The sequence below is a fragment of the Tetrao urogallus genome (assembly GCF_951394365.1).
Source record: "Tetrao urogallus genome assembly, chromosome: 3".
Classification (NCBI taxonomy): Eukaryota; Metazoa; Chordata; class Aves; order Galliformes; family Phasianidae; genus Tetrao; species Tetrao urogallus.
Window position 1 is genome coordinate 41,514,085 of NC_136815.1, and position 24,472 is coordinate 41,538,556.

Genomic DNA, 24,472 nt, shown 5'->3' on the forward strand with positions numbered 1-24,472 from the left:
ACAACTTGAGCAATACTGAACAACTACATGAATGCCATGAACACACGCGTTCCCGGTTCCAGCTGAAAAGTCTTGCCAGTTACATATTATGAGAAGAAATCCAAATTCCCTTCCTCAGCAGGATATCTATCTTAGGTACATCTACGCTGCTCAAAAACATCAAGTGCTACACTGGAGAAAAGGTACTTTCCAATGACCTGGTAACAAGAGGACTCTGAAGTAGTCTCAAAATTCTGAGCTCTGCATAAGAGACAAATCCTGCTAACCTATGAAATGGACAGTGTGGCTAATTTAATTTATATGTACTTGTACATATATTGTACATGTATTAATATGCTTGAATTAGGTCTGCTCAACCATCTGCAACTCAGCCACTAGAGGGAACACATGTAGAGGAACAGCATGAAGAAAGAAAAACTAGAAAGTAAAGCTTGCCACTCACAAACATTGTCCTGTAAAAAGAAAGCAAGCTTTGCCAGAGAGACAGCCATTAGTCCTGCATCTGGGAGTTATGACACTGACAGAAAACGATGCCTCTAAAGACAAACCTAGTGTGGACTGAAACAGTGCTATGGTCCAAAAGCAGCAGCTTGGTCCAGAGCTCTTGGTGATACTGATCATCGAGTCCAGTACATGAGACAGAGCCATGCCTTTTTCTGCAAGCTGCCTGCAGGGATCTGAAGGTCAGACTGCTGACAAAACTCAGAATCATTTTATCGCATCTGCTTAGTGTCCAGCTATATGCTGAGCCACTACACACAAACTGGAGCAGTTCTCTTTAGAACGTTATTTAAATAATTCAGGAGGAGAAAAAGGAATAGCACAGTTATTGCCAGAGCTCCCACTCAGCAGCTACAATACAAGTAAGGCTAAACTGCACAACAGACATTCTTTACTGCCCAAAAAGAGAAGGGTAGATAGAAGAACAGAAAAATATCTTTCCTTCTTCTAAGCAAAATATGCATCATCTTTTCTAGACACCCATTCCTAAATTAACAAATTGATAGATGGATTTCCAAACAGGGTGCAAGAACAGCATCCTGGAATAAATCCAGCATTGTCTTTTCCAGCTGCTTGTGTGAGGTTAACAGGAGGACTGATTTTATTGTGGGAAATGCCCCACTCAAATCTTTTGTATTCATTTTTGATTAACGGCTGTAGCCATTGGGGAATTTTGGGCAGCCCGGTAAAAGTTCAAAGCCCTTTGTGCGAAGAAAGATGGGTAAATGGTTAGGAGAGGAGAGGGTACGGCTAAGATGTAGAGCTGGAGAAGAAAGGAATTGGATAGAGATAGATGAGGAAAAGAAAACCAAAAGACTGGGAGGAGAAAGGGTATACAAGATGTGAAGGGGAAAGGGAATAACAAGGGAAGACACACTACAAGCTATTTTAACAGTTCTTAAACAGAGGTCCATGGGGCTCTTGCTGATAGTGATTAAGAGAAAGGTAAAGGGTAATTTCCAAGTACTAAAATATTAAAAGAAGCTGAAATGGGAGTAATAACTCTTCTCATAGGCCTTTTGTCCTTATGCAAGCACTGTTACTGTAAGGAAGGTACAAAATTTGAGTGGAGGTAATTGCAATTCATCAGAGATGTCTTTCATGAAATGCTCTATACCATGCATTTGCCTTTGTAATTCATGCTTCATTACATCAGAAAGAAAAGCAAAATCAAGCAAGGAAAGGAGCAAAGATTTAAAGAGAGCAAGAAAATCACGTGAAAACACCTAAACTCGCTGAAATATATTAAACGAAGTTTTAACATCACTTCTGTGCTTGCTTACTAATCCATGCTTATTTTAGGTTCCAAGGTAACACTACTGACATTGAAAGCTCAAATAGTTAAAGAACACTTTGAATCCATATTCTCCAGCCCTCTTCCAATCAAAAGCATTTTAGCACAGTTCCTTTAGTATGAAGTAAAGGCAACAACAATTTCTAATGCAGAATTGTTTGTAAGCTGATCTGAAATAGCCTAACTTTTCTAACCTGCCAGACACATAAAGCAATACCATCTCCTAAAATACTGAATGAAAGAAGAAGAAAGAAAGAAGCTGAATGATTCAGGTTTGGGTTTTTTTTTTTTATTATTTCACTCCATTTCTGTGACCAGCTTGTCTGAAGCTTGCTCGGAGATCAAGCTTCAACCCTTTTATTAGTTTTATTTATCCATTTACAACGTCACACTTTAAACTGATAGAAAGGCAGCAATGCTGCTTTGGAAATTCCAAATAAACCCTACACTTGACATTTTCAATTCAAAAGAAACTGGATTTTAAATCATGTAAAAATATAATCATGTTATTTCTTTTAAAAGCCAAAGTTCTATCAGCAAAGACATCTTGGCATCGCCAGCAGTCTCATCCATCACACTAAAGAATGTATGGAAAGTTTTCAACTCTCGACAACTGGCATCTTCTAACAGCTTACCGATCTGGTCTAATATAATGAAAGAAAAGGAGGCCTTCATATTTCTCTCCCTACTGATGTAATCAGTTTGCCTGAGCAATCGGGAACTTTCATTTAAAGGATCTGCTGGCACAGGTCCACGAACATCTCCATAAGTCTAACAGGATGAACTCAGTGAGTACGCAGGATTCTGTCAGTAAGGGGTGTGAGATGAGGATCAAAGATACATATCCCAGCAAGCACGATGTCAAACTTTCTACCCTGGAATGGGTTCCACTACTATTAGTGTAACCTCATTACATTACATTATTAGCAGTAACTTCAGTTCAAGTAGTGAAGCATTCAGACTCTCAGAATGCGCAATGCTGACAGTGCAGCACAGCCTTCTGCTTAGCCATGCAAGCCTTACCTCTCCTTGCTTTAAATCACAACACCCCACTGCCTTTCTCTGCTCAGCCTTTCCCAGCACACAAAGTGATACTCTTGCCTTTTGAGGTATTGCAAGACCTGCAACCTTTCCACATCTCCATTGTAAAAAAAAAAAACAAACAACAACAAAACTTTCTTCCCTGTACTTTCCCACAGTACACTCTCACAGTACATCCCTATGTCCTTTACATCCTGATGCATTAGCACATCAATACAGATGTTTCATTGCTGTGGGCTCCCCACAATCAAACAGAGGGACATGGCCAAGGTAGCCCAAATGTGCATGTGCTTAGCAGCAAGCCAGCAGCACATTGTAGTTCTGGGATGCTGACAGGACAAACTGCATTGTGAACCTTCCACAGCTTGTAGAATGTAATCTATTAAGTTTAGAAAATTAGTGTAGAGGTTTCAATTTCAGCATCAGTATAGTCAGCTGAAAAACATGGGTCAAAGCTGCTTACAGTAACGAATCGTTCTTTCAGTGAAAAGACCAGGAGCAAAAACCAGCTCCATCACCCCAAAATATACTGATATCTACACTAGCTCAGTGATGAAACAGGCCACAATCCTGAAATGCCTCTAATTCCAGCAGGGATAAAAATTCCCCTTTGGTTCTTCCCCCTGTACAAAATGAAGAGAGGCCATGCTTAGGTAACTGAGACTAAAGGGGTAGAAAGGATATGAGTTCCCTGTCAGCTGCCTTTATGCTACAGGTAACAGAAGAACTACCAGCAATATGAATGTGCTCATCACTACTCATGGAACAATACAAGAACAATAATAAGCACCAAACCACAACCATAGTTACTTCCCTATACACCGTTTGCACTATTGAAAGCTGATATACTTTTTTTTTTTTTTTCTTTGGACATACTGAAAAAAGCACTGCTGCATGACCAATGTTTCAGCACAGAAAAATAAAAAAATATATGGAGAGTAAAACTTCCCATAAAAATCAATAGAGAAAACGTGTATGTGCTAGTTTTAAAAGCCTTCATTGCTTAATTTCCTCAGGCAAATGTAATGTGTAAGGGTTACTTTTAATGTGAGAAATAAAATTCCTACTGGCTACTCTCTGAATGCAGCAGACTTAACAAGAGGTGACAGTTACGCCGGTTTTGTTGCCATTGCTTTATTACCAGAGCTTATCTTGTTCGACAGTGTCCTAAAGATACAGATCCAACATTTCCAGAAGGTGAAGAAAAAAAAAGAGGAGAAAAATAAAAATAATAAGTCTGGAATCACAGCAGAATACAAATCAACCACTTTAACTATGTATTCCAGCTAAATATTCTAACCTATCAGTTTTGGCCATTTTAAGTATTTTATCCAGGTAAAAATCACCTACTAAAAAGACAAGCTTCATGCTGCAGCTGGCACTGACTCCACTGATGTACCATGAATACATTTAAGCAGCCAAGAAGCACTTCTCTTCATGCTTATAAAATATGACTGATGACAATAACCACATAAATGAAACTATTACATTTATACTGTCATTTTAATTCTATAAGATAAATGGCAAGAAACTATCTCATGAAACTTGCAGTGCATTTTGATGCTTATGTGAGAAGCCAATATAAGAGCCATTGATACTCTCAACCTCACAGGGAAAGTTCATAAACTTCACAACTCAGCTGTTTGCTCTGTCTCTCCCTCACAGGATGATACACAGCACCACTCCGTTCAGATTAATAAGCAGAGACACAGAAAATGACTAAGAGTTTTTCTTAGTAACTTTATCCTCGAAATAAAGACCAGACTTATCCAAAGCATGAAAAACACGGAAAGAAATTCCTGAAAGGCATGCAGCAAGTGATAGAGCCAGAAAAAAAGGGAAAAAAAAATCCCTTGCAATTACAGGAAGAAAAACAAAAGTCACTTTCAGTTCCCTGAGCCCATCTGTTCAAGTACTGGAGGCAAAGTAGAGAACAAAACCTCCACAAACCTGAAAGCGCTGAAGTTTGGTTGATGGTGGAGTTGTTTATTTTGTTGCTGTTGTTGTTTTCTTTATTGTTTGGTTGTTTTTCTTTTGTTCTAATAGGAGTTATACTTTCTCGTCAGAATTGGCAATACAAAACAGTAGCATCTGAACAGTCCTAGCCCATTATATACGTTCTTCCCCCAGAGCTGCACAATGATTTCACATGAGCTTTTATTATTTGGAATCATGACATTGTTGCATACAGAATTTAGTTCACTGGCACAACCCAGATTCACTGCTTAAATTTCTCTGAGAGCAGATATGATAAGTCATGTTTTTGAGGTAAAGAAATACAGCCTTCTCATAGAACACGTAAAGAGAGAGTTCTTTTGTTAGCTGTCAATGGGATTTTGCTATCTCTGCTAAATATATAATGGTTAGTGTCATAACAAAGATCAGCCATCATGTTATAGCATTTATCTTCATGAGTGAAGAGAGGAAGGGCTACTGTGATTTATTCCATCTCTCCTCATGAGACGATTAATGTCACAAGAGATTAGCCTTCAGTATTGACTTGTACACATAATAAAACATAGGGCTGGAGTGGGATGCTAGGCAGTTTTAATTGCCACAAATTTGGAAGCCCACATTACTTACAGATGGCACAGTTGACAATTACTCATCTAAGACTTTCAAAAATAGAAGAATATTCTATGGTTCACTAACTCATATCCATTTTCTGTCACTTGTTCAGTCCTTCTTACCAGTCCTTCCACACAGTCCTTTCCCCCATCTCATCACCCAGGTCCACCCACAGTTGTCCTGTTAAACACAACATTTAATGCAGAACATAGTGGTGGTCTGCAGTGATATTTGTAGCATCTGTTTAAAGGTTTGAAAAATACACTATTTAACAACCTTTACTAAGAAACATTTGTCGCAGCAGTCAGATTAAAAAGAACGTATGATGGCTCTCTACCTGTGTATGGGAACTGCTGAGTCACGGCCTGAACCTCTGATTGATCACCTGAGGCGAGCCATGAGTCAGCCAGAGGAGCACAGCTGAAGGCAATTCACCTGTGCTGCTGGAAGGGGTGGAGCCTGGCTGCACCCCTGCTAGACCTATTTTAGAGCTGGCTACCAGTGGGGAAGGATCTCTTCTGGAGATCACCTCTCTTGGTGTTTTGTGGTGAGCTCAGCCGAAGGGCAAGCTCTTCCACCTATTCTCTTTTGTGATCGTTGTCTATTTTGTCTAACTCTCTTGATTGTATTGTAATTATAACATCTTGATATCTATTGATTATACAACCTGCATTTGCATTCATTTCCAAATACATAAATAAAAGTCAGTATTTAAGGAGCTTCCCCAAGTTCTGAAAAAAGTTACACGATCATTTCTTCCCCAGGATCTTGTAAAGTAATCCGACCATCTCAAACTTATGTTAATGATCTCTCAAAACTCAATTACTTTGGAGAAAGCATATGCATATTATGCTGTTTACGTGCTTCTGGAATGTTGTATGTAAAATGACAACAACGTTTCAGATTATACTGCAGTGAACACCGTGATAAGCAGAAGTTCTTTTAAAGAGGAAATAATTATTTTTCCTCAAGATGGAGTACAAATTTTCTGTATTTTCTTAAGTTCTCATTTTCTGGATACTGCTAAATCATGCTACACTGGCTGAAATTTCATCCTTGATATGAATGGGTTTTTTTTTCCTATTAAAAACAGCAATCCTTCACCATTGGTTTGCATCAAATATAGTGAGTTATTGAAGAGTTCTCACCACAAGCATTATTGTTATCTAGACTTCCCAGACACTGACTCAGACATTTTTATCAGGCTGTTAATTACAGCCACATAAATTATAATCAGCAACTGAGGCCAGCCGCGTCACTGAGACCAGCCACATCACAGGGTAGCAGTATGGAAGGTAAGGGCAAGGAAGAAGTATCATGAAAGCGATGGATATTTCTAATTGATAGTGAGTGGATAAGAGAGAAAGATCAATGGAACCTTATCAGTACAGCTGTCTTCCAACTGATTGCTGATTTCCCTTACAGATTTGAAACAAGGAGCAATCACTCGGCATTGGCAAACCAATTCATGGGGCCTCCAGCCTATGAAGAAGAAAGATGAACTGTGACCTCAGAACTGGTCTAGGTAAGGAGACAAAACATTGATTGTTAAAACAACAGTTTGTATCTTGCTTTGAGATCAGATTACAGAATGTCTCTTCCTCCATAAGTGAAAAAACTGAAAACTTTCTGGACAGTCTGTAGTCGTCCCAACTCCTGAATCTGTTGAAAGGCATTATTCCAAACTATGTGCCCAAATTCCCAAAAATTAAGCTGGACAACAGCTGAGCAGGCTGCACTGGGAAACGACCAGCAGTCATTCATCAGACAACTCCTAACACTGAGTTCTGGAATCACAACAAAGTAATTGGTCAGCAGACAGGAACCACAGAGGATTTTCTAAAGGAATACAAATATACAGATCTTTTAAAGCTAGGCTTCCTGTTCAAGACACACATCTATCTCTGGGGGCCATTAACTTCACAGTGTATTTCTTAGGATTCTTTGCTACCTGTTAATCAGATTTAACAGTTACTTCAACTGAAGTTAAGAAAGAACACTCAAAAAAACCAAACCATGAAGGGGCAAAACATGGCTGAAGCCTATTTGGCATGTTTTTCGCACTTTCCTGTAAGCATCAACACACATACATTCATATATCTGAGGATCTGAGTCTTCCCAAAGTCACATCTCCTTAAGAAATGCAGCATTATCTAACTGTCATCAGCTCCTAGGGAATGCTACTGGCAAATAATTTGTGTCTGTGGGGTTTAGACACATTTCAGATTTAGTACTTAGGGAGATTATAGTCATGCTTGTTTGAACTAAATCTTCAATCCCCTGCCCTCCCCCCCAAAAAAAGCAAGCAAGAGAAAAATGAGATCTGTTTTACGCAAAAGTTACATAGCTTCAGCTTGGGTTTCCAGTGTAACAACTGAATTTATATCATACCTTTGAACCAATGCGGGTTGGTAGGGAGATGCAACTCAAATCCAGGAATCCAATCTTTAATTATGTCAGGCAATCTCATCCAAAGACATAGAAGTATACACAGAGAATTTAGGCACTACATTCTTGACGGTTTAAACAAAAATAAATTGTATTGTTCAGAACCAGAAGAAAACTGTCACTTCTTCAAGCATTGTATCAGACCGAGTTCTGGACACAAAACATTCCAGGGTATACACATTTTCTGCGGGTCTAGAAATAACCTGGACCTTTGAGCCTCATTTCAAAAAGTCTTAATACCAAACAGATGAGAGAATATTGCAGAAGACAGACTGGTCTTTTCAATTATTTCATAGGGATTACTTACAATTTCAAGAGTAATACTTCGGCTGAGATAGCCCACACTGCAAATTGTTCTAGACAGAATGCAACATAATAACAACGCAGTATTTCATTTCCAAGACAAAGGTTTTATCTTTCACAGATGAGAGAAGACACCATTTTATTTTTTCATTTCCAACTTTAAGGTTTGAGAAACAACTGAACTTGAAAGATGAAGGTTTGGGAACTTCAATGGGTTACCTTATTACATGAAATGGCTGCAAAACAAATAAGTAAATAGAATGTAGTTTTATCATAGAACATGGAAGTATTTCTTCTCTATTGCCTTCACTTTCACTCATAGATTTTTTTTTCCTTCTCCTTTACATTTACTATTCCTCATTGACAAAATAATATTCCCTTCTTTTTTTCACTGTTTGCCAAAGCAGCTGGACCATCCGAGTACATCAGTATTACTCAGGCACACTTTCTTTTTACCACATGACATGCCAGCAAACAAACTCAGTTTCATTTTCTTCTACTAATCCCAGAAAATGTATGAAAGTACTAAAAGTAACAAGCATTATATTATTATGTATGTTTGCAGCTTTTAAATAAAAACCATTTATTTCAGAACATTAATCCTCAGAATGCTTTCCCCAGATCCCTCTTCTGCCACTCTGAAATTGTTCTCTACAATCAATTCCAACATTTAACAACACTTTAACTAACACATGAAACTTCTTGCCATAACAGCTCTCAGACTGCTGATAACAGCAAACAGGTGCAGTGATTATATTAAATAGAAAAAGACACCCCTCAATCTCTTTGCAGCTCTTTCAGGAGAATTTCCCAACTGCTGTGTGTGTACATCAGCCTCCACGATCCAAGCAGCCTGTTTTGCAGTTCTGGCTCAGAATGAAAACAGGAACATTATTCTACTGCAACATTACGTTAAACAGCTTGAAATATTCTTCTGCAGCACAGACACTAATATACAGAGTATACTGTAGAAACCAAGTTTACCCTCATTAAAAAAAAAAAATACACGTCTAGATATCAGATATATATATATATACACACACACACACACAGCTAGATATTTTATATATGTATAACTAACAGAAGCATTAAAGATTTCAGAAATCATAGCAAGTTGAGTATGCTTTGGATTGTTTGACACCTCATCTCCAAGCACAGCAGACAGCCCCACAGACAAATGGAAGCAGAAGCGTTCCCTGCTGCAACGTATCACCTCTTCAGTTAGAAATTAATCTACAGAAAATTCTGAAAATTAATCCCACTATGGCAAACTAATTTGAAAGATCAGGATATCTTTGGTTTTTTGTTTTAAACAGACTAAAAGACAACAAGACAATACTCTCCTGATTCACCTTCCAAATCCATACAAAATAACCCTGATCAAATACTTTGATTTTGCTATTATTTCAATTCTTTTTTCCCTAGTTTCTTCACTTCCTGCCATTGTAGATTTCAACCCCACATTCCACAGACAGCTGAAAGAGTCCACAAATCACAGCAGCTCAAATAACTGCTCAGACACTGACTTTATCCTTAATGTCTTTGACTATGCCCGCTCCTTTCATTGCTCATCCCATGTGCCATACCCTGCGATCTGCCAAACCAACACAAACTCATTTACTTCTTGCACGTTTATATTCTCTTTCATTGGACAAGTCCCCAGGCAGCCCCGTATGAGTTCAACAGTCTCCTCACTGTCGCCGCTGCTGTGACCTGGAGGCTAAATTAATAACCCACAATGAACATCAAACACTTACTGAAAAGGACTGATCACAGCACACGCACTGAAAGGTACTTAGTAAATGCAGCAATCATCAGCAATGGATGAGTAATGGATGTATACAGCACGCAGTAACTTGCATAGCCAGACTGATAAAAATCTCCAAATTTACCATGTGAAGTCACAGCACTCTAGTTCTTAAGTGCTTTTAGTACTCTGAAAAAGAACGTTTTAACATCGCAACCACTTAGTGAAGCTCACCGAGTCCTTGGAACACTCCATCACAAGGAGCACAAAAGATCCTTCATCATCGGATAACTGCAGTGCTCTAACTAGCTTAAACCAGTAATTCCATTTTCTCTCAGTATCTATTCTTTGAGGGCTGATCATACACTCTGTAAACCACAGCATTCACCAACAGATAAGGAAGATGAATATCACTCCACACCAAAGACATAGGGTTGGTTATCACTGGCAAGTTCCAATCGGACAGGTAACTCTCCTCCCAAAAGCAACAGGGGAAATTGCAGTGATATGGTTGATCTCTGAGCACTGACAGGAGGAAACAATATTTTAGCATGGAGAATTTAGTTTGCAAGATGAAAAAACAAACAACTGGACCAAGAGCTCTGCAGAGCTGAGAGTAGTGTCCATTTCTTGCTATTGCTAACTATTTCTCCAGAGGATGCTGAGGCTCATTATGGGCAGACTGAATGTCCCAAGCATTCAGACTACTGTATTTGATTCTCCCAGCCAGTCTCACAGAGCTGTAAACCAATACTTGACACAGCATGTACTATTTGGGCGGCTAAATCAGGAATCTGAAGGACCAGGACAACATCAAAACAGGAATCTTTATTCAGACTTCCCATGAAATATTACTTGCTGGGATACCTGACAAAAAGTACTTCACCTATTGCTCAAGAAACTACTGTTGGACTGTAATCTATACTTGAAGCCTCCAGCTGCTCACATGTATTGAGTTTGTATGATGAGGTTTTGGTAGCAGGAAGCTGCAGGAGTGACTTCTGTGAGCAGAGCCCAGCAAATGCCCAATGTAGATTTAGTCCCATCAAATGGGATGCACCGCTGAGCCCATGAGTGACACTGTTTATGCCTCTGGGAGAGCAGATTTAAGAAAAAGAAACTGCTGCACAGTAGCAGATGGGAGAAAGGAGTGAGAAAACATGAGGAAACACCCATGCAGACCCTGAGGTCAGTACAGAAGGAGGGCAGGAGGTGCCCCAGGCACAGAGCAGAAGTTCCCTGCAGCCTGTGCAAAGGCCCATGGTGGAGCAGGCAGTCCCCCTGCAGCCCACGGACACCATAAGGAGCAGATCTCCATGTATAGCCTATGGAGGAGCCCATGGTACAGCAGTGGATCTGGCCTCACGGCTGTGGCTTCCTTCATGGACAGCCTTCACAGGAGCAGCCCTAGGCTGGAGCTGCTGCCTCTGGAAAGTTGGGACAGGAGGGCTTGGGTACCGACCTGTCACCTGCCAAGACCTGTGCTGGAGCAGCCCACTTCTGCAGGCTGGGCTTCGTGGTATTGAAGCAGTGCTTGAAGAGCTGCTGTCCACAGGAAGTCCACAGGATCACACAGGATCAGTTTGGGAACGATCTCTGTAGCAGAGAAACAGACTGACAACAAAGGAGCGGCAGAGACAAAGCATTATGGACCCATTGGACCCATGGATCCATGCAGGTCCCATTCTCCTGCGCTGCCCCAGGTGAAGAGGTAGAAGGTGGTGGATGGGGGGAAGGTGGTTTTAGTTTTCTTTCAGGTCACACTCACAGAGTTGCAGCAGCCAGTGGCTTGATGTCCAAGTAGATACCAGTGATGACAGACCTTCCTTAGGGGGTCAGTACTGGGAGCTGGTGCCATTTAATGTCTTTGTAAGCAATATTGACAGTGGGATTGAATGCACCTTCAACAAATTTGCCAAATACACCAAGCTGTGTAGTCAACATGCTGCAAGGCTAGGATGCCAACCAGAGGAACCTTTGACAGGCTTCAGAGGTGGGCCCATGAAATCTTCATGAAGTTCAATCCCAAGCACAAATACAAGCTAAGCAGAGAATGGATTGAGAGCAGCCCTGAGGAGAAGCACTTGGGGACTCTGGTGGATGAGAAACCTCAACAAGAGCCAGCAGTGCATGCTTACAGACCAGAGGGTTAACCGTACACTGGGCTTTATAGTGGCCTTCCAGTATTTAAAGGGGGTCTCACAGGAAAGACAGGGAGAGACTTTTTAAAAGGGCATGTTGTGATAGGACAAGGGAGAATGGTTTTAAACTAAAAGAGATTAGACTTAGATTAGACATTAGGAAGAAATTCTTCACTGAGGGCAGAGATACACTGCAATAAGTTTCCCAGAGAAGTTGCAGATACTCCATCTCTGGAAGCATCCAAGGCCAGGCTGGATGGGGGCTTTGGAAAAAACTGATCTATGAAAGGTGCCCCCACATACAGCTGGGGGTTGAAACCAGATGATCTTCAAGATCCTTTCCAAATCAAACCATTCTAGGACTCTAAATTAACTAGTTTCTCACTTCTCTAGTCTAGTAATAGACAAATTATGAGTACTGCTCCAAAAGTAATGCCTCCTATTATGTTAGTTAGCAACATCAGAGGCAGTTGATGATAGTAACAGCATAGGTTGAACTTTCCCATCAATATTCTGTTACATCTTTCTGCTGTGTGACAGATGGCAGCAGAGGGGCAGCCTGATAACACGGTGTCTGACATGGAAGCGTGTATGAAGCAAGAGTGTGTTACTGAATTCCTCTTGGCAGAAAAAACTGCTGAACCTTATGGAGATCAAACAATGGATGTGAGCACAGTGATGCATTTTAGCAGGGGCAACAGCAACATGACAGACCAGCCACATTCCAGACAGCCATGCAGATTTTTACAAGAACGTCACATAGGCTTTTATTCATTGCTGATGAAAATCATAGAATTGCTCAGGTTGTAAAAGACCTTAAAGATCATAAAGTCCAACCACGACCTGTCCAAACTACCCTAACTCTAACAACCCTCTGCTAAATCACAGAATCACAAGGTTGGAAACGACCTATAAGATCATCTAGTCCAACCATCTCCTCATCATCATTGCCACCACAAGCACTAAACCATATCACGCAGCACATCATCCAGACGCCTCTTGAACACTGCCAGGGACAGCAACTCCACCACCTCTCCGGGCAGGCCATTCCATTCATGCCCCTGAGCACCACATCCAAATGGTTTTTAAACATATCCAGGGATGGTGACTTCAACCACCTCCCCAGGGAGCCTATTCCAGTGCTTAACAACACCTTCTGTAAAGAAGTTCTTCCTGATATCCAACCTAAACCTCCCCAGCACAACTTAAGGCCATTTCCCCTCATTCTGTCACCAGTGACAAGAGATCTACCCCACTCTCACTGTAATCACCCTTCAGGTATTGAAAGAGAGCAATAAGGTCTCCCCTCAGCCTTCTTTTCCCCAGACTAAACAGCCCCAATTCCTTCAGTTGCTCCTCATAGGGCATATTCTCCAAGGCCTTCACAAGCCTTGTTGCCTTTCTTTGGACCTGCTCCAGCTAACGGTGACAACTATGCTGAAAAACAGCATTTTGTAGCTGAGAATTCACTCTATCAAACACTGTTATTGTGCTCTTTGTATCTGTTGTAGTTTCCATGGAAATAAATAGGAGGCATTACTTTCAGAGCAATTCATGTACATTAACCTCCCTACACCAAGTTCATTTTACCTGACATTAATTTGCAAGCTACCTCCCTGTTCTTGCTTCAACCCCTGAGCCCTTCATCATTTTATTTTCTCCCCCTGTAATGTTATGAACAGATGATAATAACAGGGCAAAATCTGGCTACAGCAAATGAGAAGGAGCCCAAATGCACCAGCCAAAGATGCAGAAACAAAGGAAAAGAGCTACTTACCTTTGGAAGGCCTCAGGTAGAGAGGGATCTCCAGTAAGAGATGCCCTCACCTCTACTGCCAACCCTTAAATGAGGTCTGGGAAGGTGTGGATCCTGGTTCCACCCCTTCCAGTCACTCAGATGCACTGTATGCACCAAAGCTCCCTGGGTTGGCCCTGCCTTCCCAACAGGTGCTCCATCACTGGTTCAGGCCATGACTTAGCATTTCTGCTGCATGTCCTGTTCTTTTGAGGAAGGGGAATGAGAGAGCAGTTGTGTCAGAGTTTAGCTGCTGATCAAGGTAAAGCCACGACAATACATACACCAGGCGTAGTAAAGTAAACCATTATTTTAAAAGATTAATAGTCTTATAAGCAGCAGATCATGCCGCATACTAGAGTTTTGCTTTTCATTCCTATGATTCTGCCCAATGGACCCAAGTATCCAGCCATTCCTCTGCTGTGTGCTTAACAGGCAGCAGATATTCAGTAATGCAGTACAAGCTGACAGCACAGCATCCTGGGAACAGGACAAAAGGAAAACAACCCATTCAGCAAGGACTGCCAACATAGCAGAACCAGCTACACAGATTTCTCTTAATCTTGGCAAAAAAAAGTTTCAAACTGAGAGCTCAGTACAAGAACAATCCATGCAAGCACTGTGTAGTCTCTGACACCTTCAATACTTTATACAGTGGTGGAGCCACTGGTCACCTTGAAACCAGGGGCAAAAAGGCACTAAGATACCTACAGTAGTAACTTACTTGAAACAGTGATTTACAGAGCTCATTCCACAGCTACAGAATGAGTCCCACTAAACTATTCTGCCCACTTTTTAAAATAGAAGGTGAGTGCTTGCAAAAACTTATGTTATGAATGAAACAAATTATGAAACAGAATAAACGCATTGAGCACTACTGCTGCAAGGATGAAACTGCACAGCATCGTTACATCAAACTGCTGAAAACATCCGTAGGCTTTAGGTATTAAAAATTGTCAAAAAAGACAGATGAAGTGACTGAGCACCATTAAATGAATACAGAATTCTCAATCTGTAGAAATAAACTGGTTCTTTCTGTCTAATCATTGTCAGAGAAGAAGAGATAAGAATACGTACATTTGAGCTCTAAAACATGCTCATCTAACAACTTGTCAGAACCTCTTTTTTTTCTCCTAGCTCTCCTACATCTAAGTTAGGATGTAAATTCCACAAGACAATCAGATGCTGGTAAACTTCAGAAAAGCCCTTGCCTAAAAAAAAAAAAAAAAAAAAGAGTGTTACCAATTGATGTTATTGATGTCAGAAATTTCAAGTTAATTTTAGGTATGCAACTTACTTTTAAGTCTAAACAACGTGCCAATGAGGCCCTTGCTGCTTCATCTTTTAGATTACCAATTCTATGATTATCAAACTAGTGGTCTAATTGAGATGTTTCTTATGCTTTAAATACCGAATTCCAAAGAGATTCTGTTTAGTCTTACCTATCTAGAATTTCTAAGTGAGAGAAAGGCCAAATGAAATGAAAGAAGCCAAAGCTGTCATAATCCCAGTCCAGAAGAAAAATGGGCCATGGCCAAAGCAACCTCCTCCTCCCCTCCCCCCCAGTTACCTTGCTAGAAAGTACTAGCAGATACGTGGTGACACACGACATCATACGCTTCTCTGATACAGCAATGCCAACACGCATCCCAGCAGCTAGTAGATAACTGGGAACTCTGAGACACAAAATGAATCAACTTTTATCTTAAAAACAAAACAAAACAATTGAAGAATTGAAATATCTGAGTCTGGAATTTGTTCAGTTAAAATTGATGAAACTAACAGAAATTTATTTATTTATTTATTTATAAATTTATTATTTATATTATAAAACAGTTATCAATTACTGAAGGACACAGTAACACTTAGGCAATGATTATGGTAGAGCCTCATCATATATAAAGAAGTTTCACATCAGAAATGCAGGAAGTTACGTGGGACAAGAAGATTGACTATGATTTAATAGATTCTGTAGACATTTCAAAGAGAAACTCATCAATTATAGTGAACTACACACAGGCATGTTCTTCAGGATGCTAAAAGTCAACTGAAATGGAGTAGAACTTTGACCTTCAAATTGTTGTATGCTTTGATTAAGGCTCTTTTCCCTCTCTAGACATCAAGTTATACAAAGAACTAACAGGATAAAGCAATATAAATGCTGATCAGAATGACTGCTTTACCAAATTCATAGCTCCATCTATGCACAACCAAGGTCACAATAAGAAAGAGAAAAAAATAACTTTATGTTAAGTTCTCCAAATCACCTACTAAACCAAGACACTCTCCTATCAAGGAACACTTCTGAAATTGTAGAGAAAGCAACATTCTCTGAACATCTCAGTTAAATGATCCCCTGTAGGATGTGACTGTCATCCACAGGAGAAGGTCGGGTGGGATGGGGCTTTGAGCAACCTGACCTAGAGAAACACGGCCCTGCCCATGGCAGAAGGCTTGCACCAGAAAATCTTTAAAGATCCCTTCCAACTCACCACATTCTATCATTCTATGATAATAATCTCTAAAGTTGAGTCTCTACAAGCAGCAAGAAGATATTCATCATCACAGACTCAACTAAACCAATCCATGCACTTAGGAGAGCCAGTTTTAAAACACAGTATATAATTTCCACCTTTTAAATATTTTTTTTATGCTCCAAACTCATGAAAAGTCACCTAGAAAGTGTCCTGCAATGTTTTCTATAGAGGACTTTAGCACAGTTCTCTTAATGAGTTTGTGAATACCCCAGTGCTTTAGAGCAATGCTGAATAGCTGAACCAGTGCTCGCTGATAAGGGCAAAGGTTGTCAGACAAACTAAATGCTACACTACAAAACAACTCTGCCTCAGACAGCTGAGGTACAAGATGCCACACTGGACAAACAGACCCAAAATGTTAAAAACCAGATCTAAATGTTCCACCAACAGTGAGGGAAGCTACAAAGACTTTGTCTTTCTGTGTCAAAGCACTAAAGAGAGCTGAAACTCTTAACATTCGAAGAACGAAAACGAAACATCAGATTACCACAGTTTCTTGTTCCAGTGCAAGCAGCACCAGAACTTGCTTACACCAGAGTCAGTGCTGCTGCCATGGATTCTTCCAACAGTAACCACAGTCCTCAACCTCAATCAGAGGCCTTAGACCGAAGAAGATAAGAAGGCATTCATTGCCAGCTGGCTTACTAGTTCTATCCTGATATTCACGATACCTGTGGTAAAGTATTATAGTCATAACTGGACGTAACTGGGGACTGGTTTGCTTAAGCCATGATATTCAGAGACACAGGTCATCCCTTCAAAGCTTACCTTCGCTGCAGGTTTAGATTGGATATAATGAAGTGTTTTACAGTAGGCGTGGTGAGGAACTGGCACAGGCTGCCCAGAGATGTGGTGGGTGCCCCATCCTTGGAGACACTCCAGGTCAGGCTGGATGGGGTTCTGAGCATCCTGATGTACCTGTAGATGTCCCTGCTCATTGCAGGGAAGTTGGACTAGGTGATCTTTAAGGATCCCTTCCAACTCAAATGATTCTATGATTCCAGTTTTAGGTGAAACTGATCAAATCTCACTTGTTAGGAATTTGGAAACAGATGGAATAATGAAGAAAAAAGACCTATTATTCCAACAGAAGCATGCGATATCACAGCAAAATATTGGTGGTTCTACAAAAAAAAAAAAAAAAAAAAAAAAAAAAAAAAAAAAAAAAAAAAAAAAAAAAAAAAAAAAAAGAAAGAAAAAGAAAAAAAAGGAAGCCCCTGGGAACATTCACTGTATCAGTGAGCATTAAACCATAGTTTTAAACACTGATAACACTGCCTCATTGCTGAGGAATCCTCATATCTAGGTTTGTTTCTAAGGGCTTTCTCCTTTTTTAACCCGGTTGGTACAAGTACTGTGACTTTACTCAGAACAGGTCCCATTCTTGGATCAGGTTCCTGCTTTCCAAAAGGTTTGTGCTGCCAAGGGCTGGAATCTTTGTTCCTCCCAATCTGCCCTAGAGGAGGACTTTTTAGATCAACTTTTGAAATAAAAAAAATATTGAAATAACTTACGTAATATTTTACACTAATGAAAAAACACAACCACAGGAGGTAAAGAAGGAGATGCGGATCCACCTTGTCTCACAAGTGCAAAAATCACTTTGAATAAAACTAACTGGATAAAACCCTAGAGCAAACCAAAATAAAATATAGCTCTTCAAAAAAAGCATTGATTAGGGATCAAAGGGAAAGGCCATTAAAACTTCCCGAGCTACGATGTTTCTGCATGTCTGAAAAAGAATTAGATCAGAACAAATACAGAAAATAATAGCAAGTCTGTGTTAAGCCAACAACAAAGAAATCCTTAATACTGTAAAACAAAGTCATGTCAAATCTCCTATTTTTAGAGATACATGAAGCTCCTTTCTCAATGCTTTAAAATGTATTTATAGTAACAAAAACGAAGACTTAAGATAAAAGTCAAAGGGATTATCATCAATGGTCTAGCTACACGGACCAATTTTTTTTGTTTCAGCTGTGGTCTTCAAATATGAAGACATAATGCTAAAATAGTTCCATAGCATTAACAATCTATTTCAACTCCACTATCTTAGCAGAGCAGATGAAGCTCAATCAGCTTTTGGACAGCCAGTCACATTAAACAGTAACACATAAACTAACAATTCCAGTGGGCTTTTGTTGTTTTTTTCATGCCTTTTTTTGTTTGTTTGTTTTGTTCTCCCCAGCATCCATTTCTTAATTAATTAGCATAATTTTCCTAAAGTTTACACCAGCAACAGAACAACTGTTAATTAAAAGCTGGATCCTGTCAGGAGACTAGTACAAAAAATTCAAGAATTAAGGCATGAATATTACTCACCCAACATCCACACATCAGCTGAATCACGAGAGTGCTCTATAGCACCAATAAAGTACATACAAGCTCACTAACATAAGAAAACCTTTCTTTCAGAACAAAATTTAGAAAAGAGAAAGCAAAAACACTGGAGAAGAAATGGAGCAAGCAAGACATGAATAACCCAGCAAATGCTACAGTTCTCATTGTTCGGTTTTTCTTCTATGTTATTATTAAATAGTGGTTGTAACTCAAGTGTAGGGTTTCAAAATGCCACGTATGGGAAAGATAAGATAAGAAAGCAATAATAAGGACAAGCTATGCATAAAACAAATCCTTTTTAAATGTTACCATAAAATGTTACTACCACCCTTTGTAGATATCCAACACTTCAAACATACGTTGAGCTCTGAATTCATGAACTCATTTTGTTCAGGCTTCTGCTTTTCTAGCTCACAGTACCAAGGCAGGTCCAGCAGTCAAAAGGGATGATACAAGTCGGGTTATTGCTACACAGTATCCCAGGACACACTTTGTTCTCAGCAATTTTCATTTTGATATTTCTTACACTGAGTCTCATGGTTAAACTGTTGAGAGACAGTTCAGTATCTGAAGTCTTTCAGAACACTTTGAGAGCTCTTGTGAGCTTAAGAACAGCTAAAATTAAACAGACAGAAGTTTTTTCAACTGATTGGAATTATTTCAAATTGCTTGAACTCGTCAAGTGCGTGGTGCCGTTCAGTTTTTGTGAGATCCACGTATGACTAGAAAATAACAACAACTTAATCACACGGGGATCAACAGAAAGACAGAGAGCGGAAGGATGTCCTCCTCCCTGTAAAAGTTTTCCTTTGGTCTTGTTCTTTTAAGCGGAGCATCCTAGTCTACCTGACACAAAAAGCAACAAAACTAACTACCTACCAAAATAAATAAATGGAGTGGAGATAACGCCCAGGTTGTGCACAAACACTGCTGAGCTTTCTACAAGTACCCGAGGGTTGACAATATAGGGTCTACAACAGAGCTTTGCCCTTCGGCAGGTTGCAAAGACAGGTTGCAATTTTGTCCATAAAAATGCATGTCGTACAAAACGGGTTCTGTAACACGAACTGTCAGTGGTATGCCACCATTCCACTGATCCTGCACATGCGTTCATTTCTCTGGAATGCTTGTAAGCTGGGTTATGCTTGCCCCAAGATAAGCAGACTTGCATGAGAAAAAAAAAAAAACAAAAAAAAAACCACAGAGTGTCACATAAAAGGTTCAGCTCTCTGCAGGAGGCTTCTTCCCCAGAATGCAAGTTCCAATACAGTGCATTCCAACGGCCCCTTTTTTATTGCTTATATCACAAATATAGTATTTACAACAAGAGCTGAATATAATGGGAGTCCCCTCCTGCTCCAGTTTTAAAAAAAATCAAGCATCTTGAAAAAGCCCTGCACTGCAGAAACTTGAGTTTTCAAAGACTTTTTAATCAAATAGAAGAAATAGAAATGCAACTGCTTGCCATTGTGGAGCTCAACACTTAGCCTTACACATTACAATGTATTTTAAGACTGTCATGTAATATATTTTTCTGAATATATTCTAGTCTTTCTTTCATTGTGAATGTGGGAAATGGAGAACTGTGTAACGATTTCAGGCTTGAGTCCAGTTTTTGTACTCCTTTTTGTACATGACAACTATTACATGGTGAATTATGAGTTTCAATATAGATTGAATAGAGACATGACCATATCCATTTCTTTCATAATTACTGTGAGAGAAATAGTAATAGAGAGTGAATGAGGCAAAAGTGTAGCCACAGAAGGAAGATGATTTTCTGACTAAGAGGCAGGACTACTACAGAGACACTGATGGTATGATAACTGCCTCTCCCACAGATTTCCTGTGCAGCTTCGAGTAAGGTACTTAATCTTTCCATGCCTCAACTCTGCGTGGCTAAAGCAGAAGTCAAAATACTTAACTTTATAGAGATGTCACAAAAACATTTGTGTTTGGGAAGCTACTGGACATTGCTACTACATGTGGGTGCCTGAAACATAGGAGAAAAATATATTTTAGCATTGACTTTGAACAGTTTAGAGAAAATGAAGCACAGCACCTCACATCAAACAAATTAAATAAAATGAACAAAATCAGCAGCTCTTGTGAGTGTATCTGAAGTACTAGGAAAGCGCGCAAGTACATCATTTTAAGTCCAGACTGCAATAGATGGACATGCACAACAGAGCAAAAAAGCAATGCCAACAGCATCACCTTTCTCCTTTTATATGTTTGAGCACTTAGTTTTGAAAGCTTAATATTAGAATAACGTTATGGGTTTCTATAGAAAATATAACGCATATTTCCATACATTTGCTCTGTATTAATTCAATCTTGTTTCTAAAAATAATGCAGTACTATACAACTTTACATCATATTGATCCAGGTAACTCATGAGTCATTTTCTGTGAGCAGGTATCAATCACTTCATTGTTTACTTGCTGTTGGAAAGAAATTGATTTAATCAAACCTTGCAGTAATACATTATTGATGCATCCCAAGAAAGCGAAGTTGCAATGAACCATCAGGGCCCTAACATAAAACACTGTAAGGAGTGGCAACTTTAGCTTCAATCTTTCATTGTGATTTGCAGAGGCATGTCACTGTACTGCCAAAGCTCTGTGCAGGACGACGGCCAGTCTGAGCAGCGCTATGCACTGCTCACATAACAGACTCGGGACAAGTTTTCTGTAACACAGCAAACCCCAAGAGCCTAGACAAAACCACACAGAGGATCTCATACACCTCTACCGCTTACACACAGCACAGTATCATTTTTACTGGATTTTAGCAAATAATGACCCTTCGGGGGAGTGTTAGTTGATGGGACAGCACGAAAATAGGAGAGAGTCTTAAGTCCTCCTCCTCAGCACAGGCTCAGCCTTTGTTCTCCAGAGGCTCTTAAACTTTTCCACATACTGGACCACATGGGAATAGCAATTTTAATAAATACACATTAAAATTCCTTTATGTACATTTGTCAAACAAAAGACAGCTTACAGTAGCGACTGCAGCAGCCACTTGAAAGAGGAAAGTTAGAAAAGCATTTGGTTGAATTTACAGACTTTCAAATGCAAGCTGCCTGTTTAAAGCTTGAAAAAACAAGCGCTATAGCAACACCCACTGCTACCGCTACTTAGCAAATACTGTTTTACCGTGGTTAAACTTCTCTTACAAATCTGAGAAACTAAGCAAAGGTGACAATGTATCAGAACACGTTCGCTGAAGCTGAGAGATATACATACTACGAAATGTTGTACAATGCAGAATGAACCACACCAGAGTTTAGCACTGACCAAGCACATGAGAACACCTATGTACAGCTCGTAGAGACATCTATAGGTGGTGTCTGTCTAACACCTCGTAATTATTTACATAGGAGAAGAAGGCTGAACTTCCTATGTAGGAATTCATACAAGGTGGAAACATTTTTACAAGGAATGTCTCGTGGAATGTAACTAATAGAAATAGGACATCAATATCCATCGCCAAAAATAAATGCACCGTAACCACAGACACGTTACCTAAGGAATTATATCAGAGATGGATAAAACACAAAGTTGACATGGATTAAAAAAAAAAAAAAAAAAAAAAAAAAAAAGCAATATAACCAGCGATGTATCTTCCCTGCTCTGTCATCTTTCTAGGCACCGAACTGAAGCTCAGCCAGACACAAGTTTGCAGAAGACACACACAGAAACACGTACAACCACACATGCTGTACTGTGCACAGATTGTTGTAAAATTCCTAGAACGAAGAGAAACCATACACACTCAGAAACTGAAAACAACATCAACAGTGTATTCTATTACACTTAGCAAACAGTAATACAGAACCGTGAAAACAGATACAGTAGGTAAGAGGAGACGGTTTCCTAATGAAGTGGGAATTGAGCAGGTCTCTAGAGCGCCCGTGGGTTTGATTGCCCTGGATATTTCCCGGCTCAGTTGAGAAAGTAGAGAGGGTGGAGGGAAACCGGGATGAGAGTTTTCTGTCACGTCCTTGCCCCTCTCCCCTGCCCTCCTGCTCACGCTAACGGGATGAAGTAGCAATTCCCAGATATTTTACTTTTCTCTGCAATTAAACGGAGGGGTATTCTTGGGATATCTGATGCACGAACTCAGAGAGACAAAAACAACCCCTGGATATTTACACACACACACGCAGACGCGAAAGAAGAAAAGAATAGGCATTTCCTCACGCGCACGTTGCCGAAGGGACGCTGCTATTTCTCCTCTCCAGACGGGGACAGGAGGAGAGCAGAGGGCCGGGCTCAGCCTCGCACAGCCCGGCAGGAGCCGCGCACCCGCTGCCGCCCGCCTCCGGCACGGGCAATGTGCCTCCCTTGAGCCCTCGCAGCCCCACCGGCAGCCCCGCGGCCGAACACACCGCCTCGCGGCCGCACACTCCCTCGCACGCGCTCCCCGTCCCTCGCGCTCACTCGCACACCTCCTCCTTTACACGCTCACACACTTTCGCACACTCGCGTGCAGCTCCGTGCACTCACGCTCTCCCTCACACCTTCGTGCACTCCCACACACGCGCTCCGTTACACACTTCCTCCCTCGCACACACGCTCCCTCACTCACACACTCCTTTGCACGCTCACACGCAGACTCACACACTCCTTCGCACACTTCCGCACACCTTCTCGCACTCCCTCGCGCACGCACACACATACACATGCACACACACACACTCCCTTGCACACTTCCTCCGTCGCACACGCACTGCCGCCCTCTCGCGCTCCCTCCCACGCCCCAACGGCCGCCAACAAAGCGGCGGCGGGACGCGGGCGGCGCGCACACAAGACGCGCACACACAATGCTGCGCGGCACCTACCAGGCGGGCAGCCTCGGCCCAGGTGCGGTCCTTCTTCTTCCTCTTGTCTTTCATGTTTGCATCTCATTGAGGTGGTTCGGTGGGGGGCGGGGGCGGGGGGAGGGCGGACCGGGGGGACGGGAGGTGGGAGGGAGAGGGGGGGGGCCCGGAGGGGTTCCGTACGGACAATGATACGTTGACACCGAACGCCGAAGCCCCCGGGGCGGGAGGGGCGGGGGCGGAGGAGGAGGAGGCGGAGGCGGGGGAGGAGGGGGGCCGGGCCGGCTCGGCTCCCCGCCGCGGCGGCTCAGCTGACAGCTTGAGGGATGCTCCGCTACGCTCACAACAATGCACTATGACGTCACGCGGGGGAATGGCGCCCGCACCAAACGTCCCCCCGCCGCCGGCGGCCGCCCTCGCGAGGAGGCCGCCCGAGAGCAGAGCGCGCCCGCCGCCAAGCCTCGCGAGAGCGGCCGCGGCGCCTCTCTCCCCCACTGGGCCGGGGGCGGCGGGGAGGGGGCCGGACTACAACTCCCGTGGTGCCGCGCGGCGGGCGGACGGGGCGTCTCCCCAGGGACGCGAAGGGCGCTGCCGGGGCGGGGTCGCCGGGGTCGCTTGGTACCCGTTGGCGCCGTCCCGCGCCCTGCGTCGCGGCTCTTCTCGGGGGCCCCTTCCCCGCCCGCCCGCCCGTCGGGCGCCACTCGCTGCGCTCCCAGTGCAGCCGAAAATCGGGCCCCGGCCCTTCCCCGCTGCGCGATCTCCTCGCCGGCGCCTACTCACTGCTCGGGGTTCGGCGGTGGGTCCGGGCGTTCCGGGCGGGCGGCCGCACCGGGCTGCGGGTGCCTGCGGGGCTCCCGCCTGCGTCCTCCCGGTTCCTCTAGCCGTGTCGAAATTGGGCACGGGAGCCCCCGCCGAGGAGGTGTGGGTTCAGG

The 24,472-nt window shown here is 41.9% G+C and overlaps 1 protein-coding gene across 1 annotated transcript in view; it reads right to left on the reverse strand.

The window, feature by feature from the left end:
* ASXL3 (ASXL transcriptional regulator 3) overlaps positions 1 to 23,615 on the reverse strand; it is a gene marked incomplete at both ends in the record, with an annotated part of 125,798 nt that extends 102,183 nt beyond the window's left edge. The window contains one exon of the mRNA XM_079533561.1: positions 23,562 to 23,615. Within this exon, the coding sequence (XP_079389687.1) occupies positions 23,562 to 23,615 (54 nt within the window). The remainder of the gene's footprint in view (positions 1 to 23,561) is intronic.
* Positions 23,616 to 24,472: the final 857 nt, after the last annotated feature.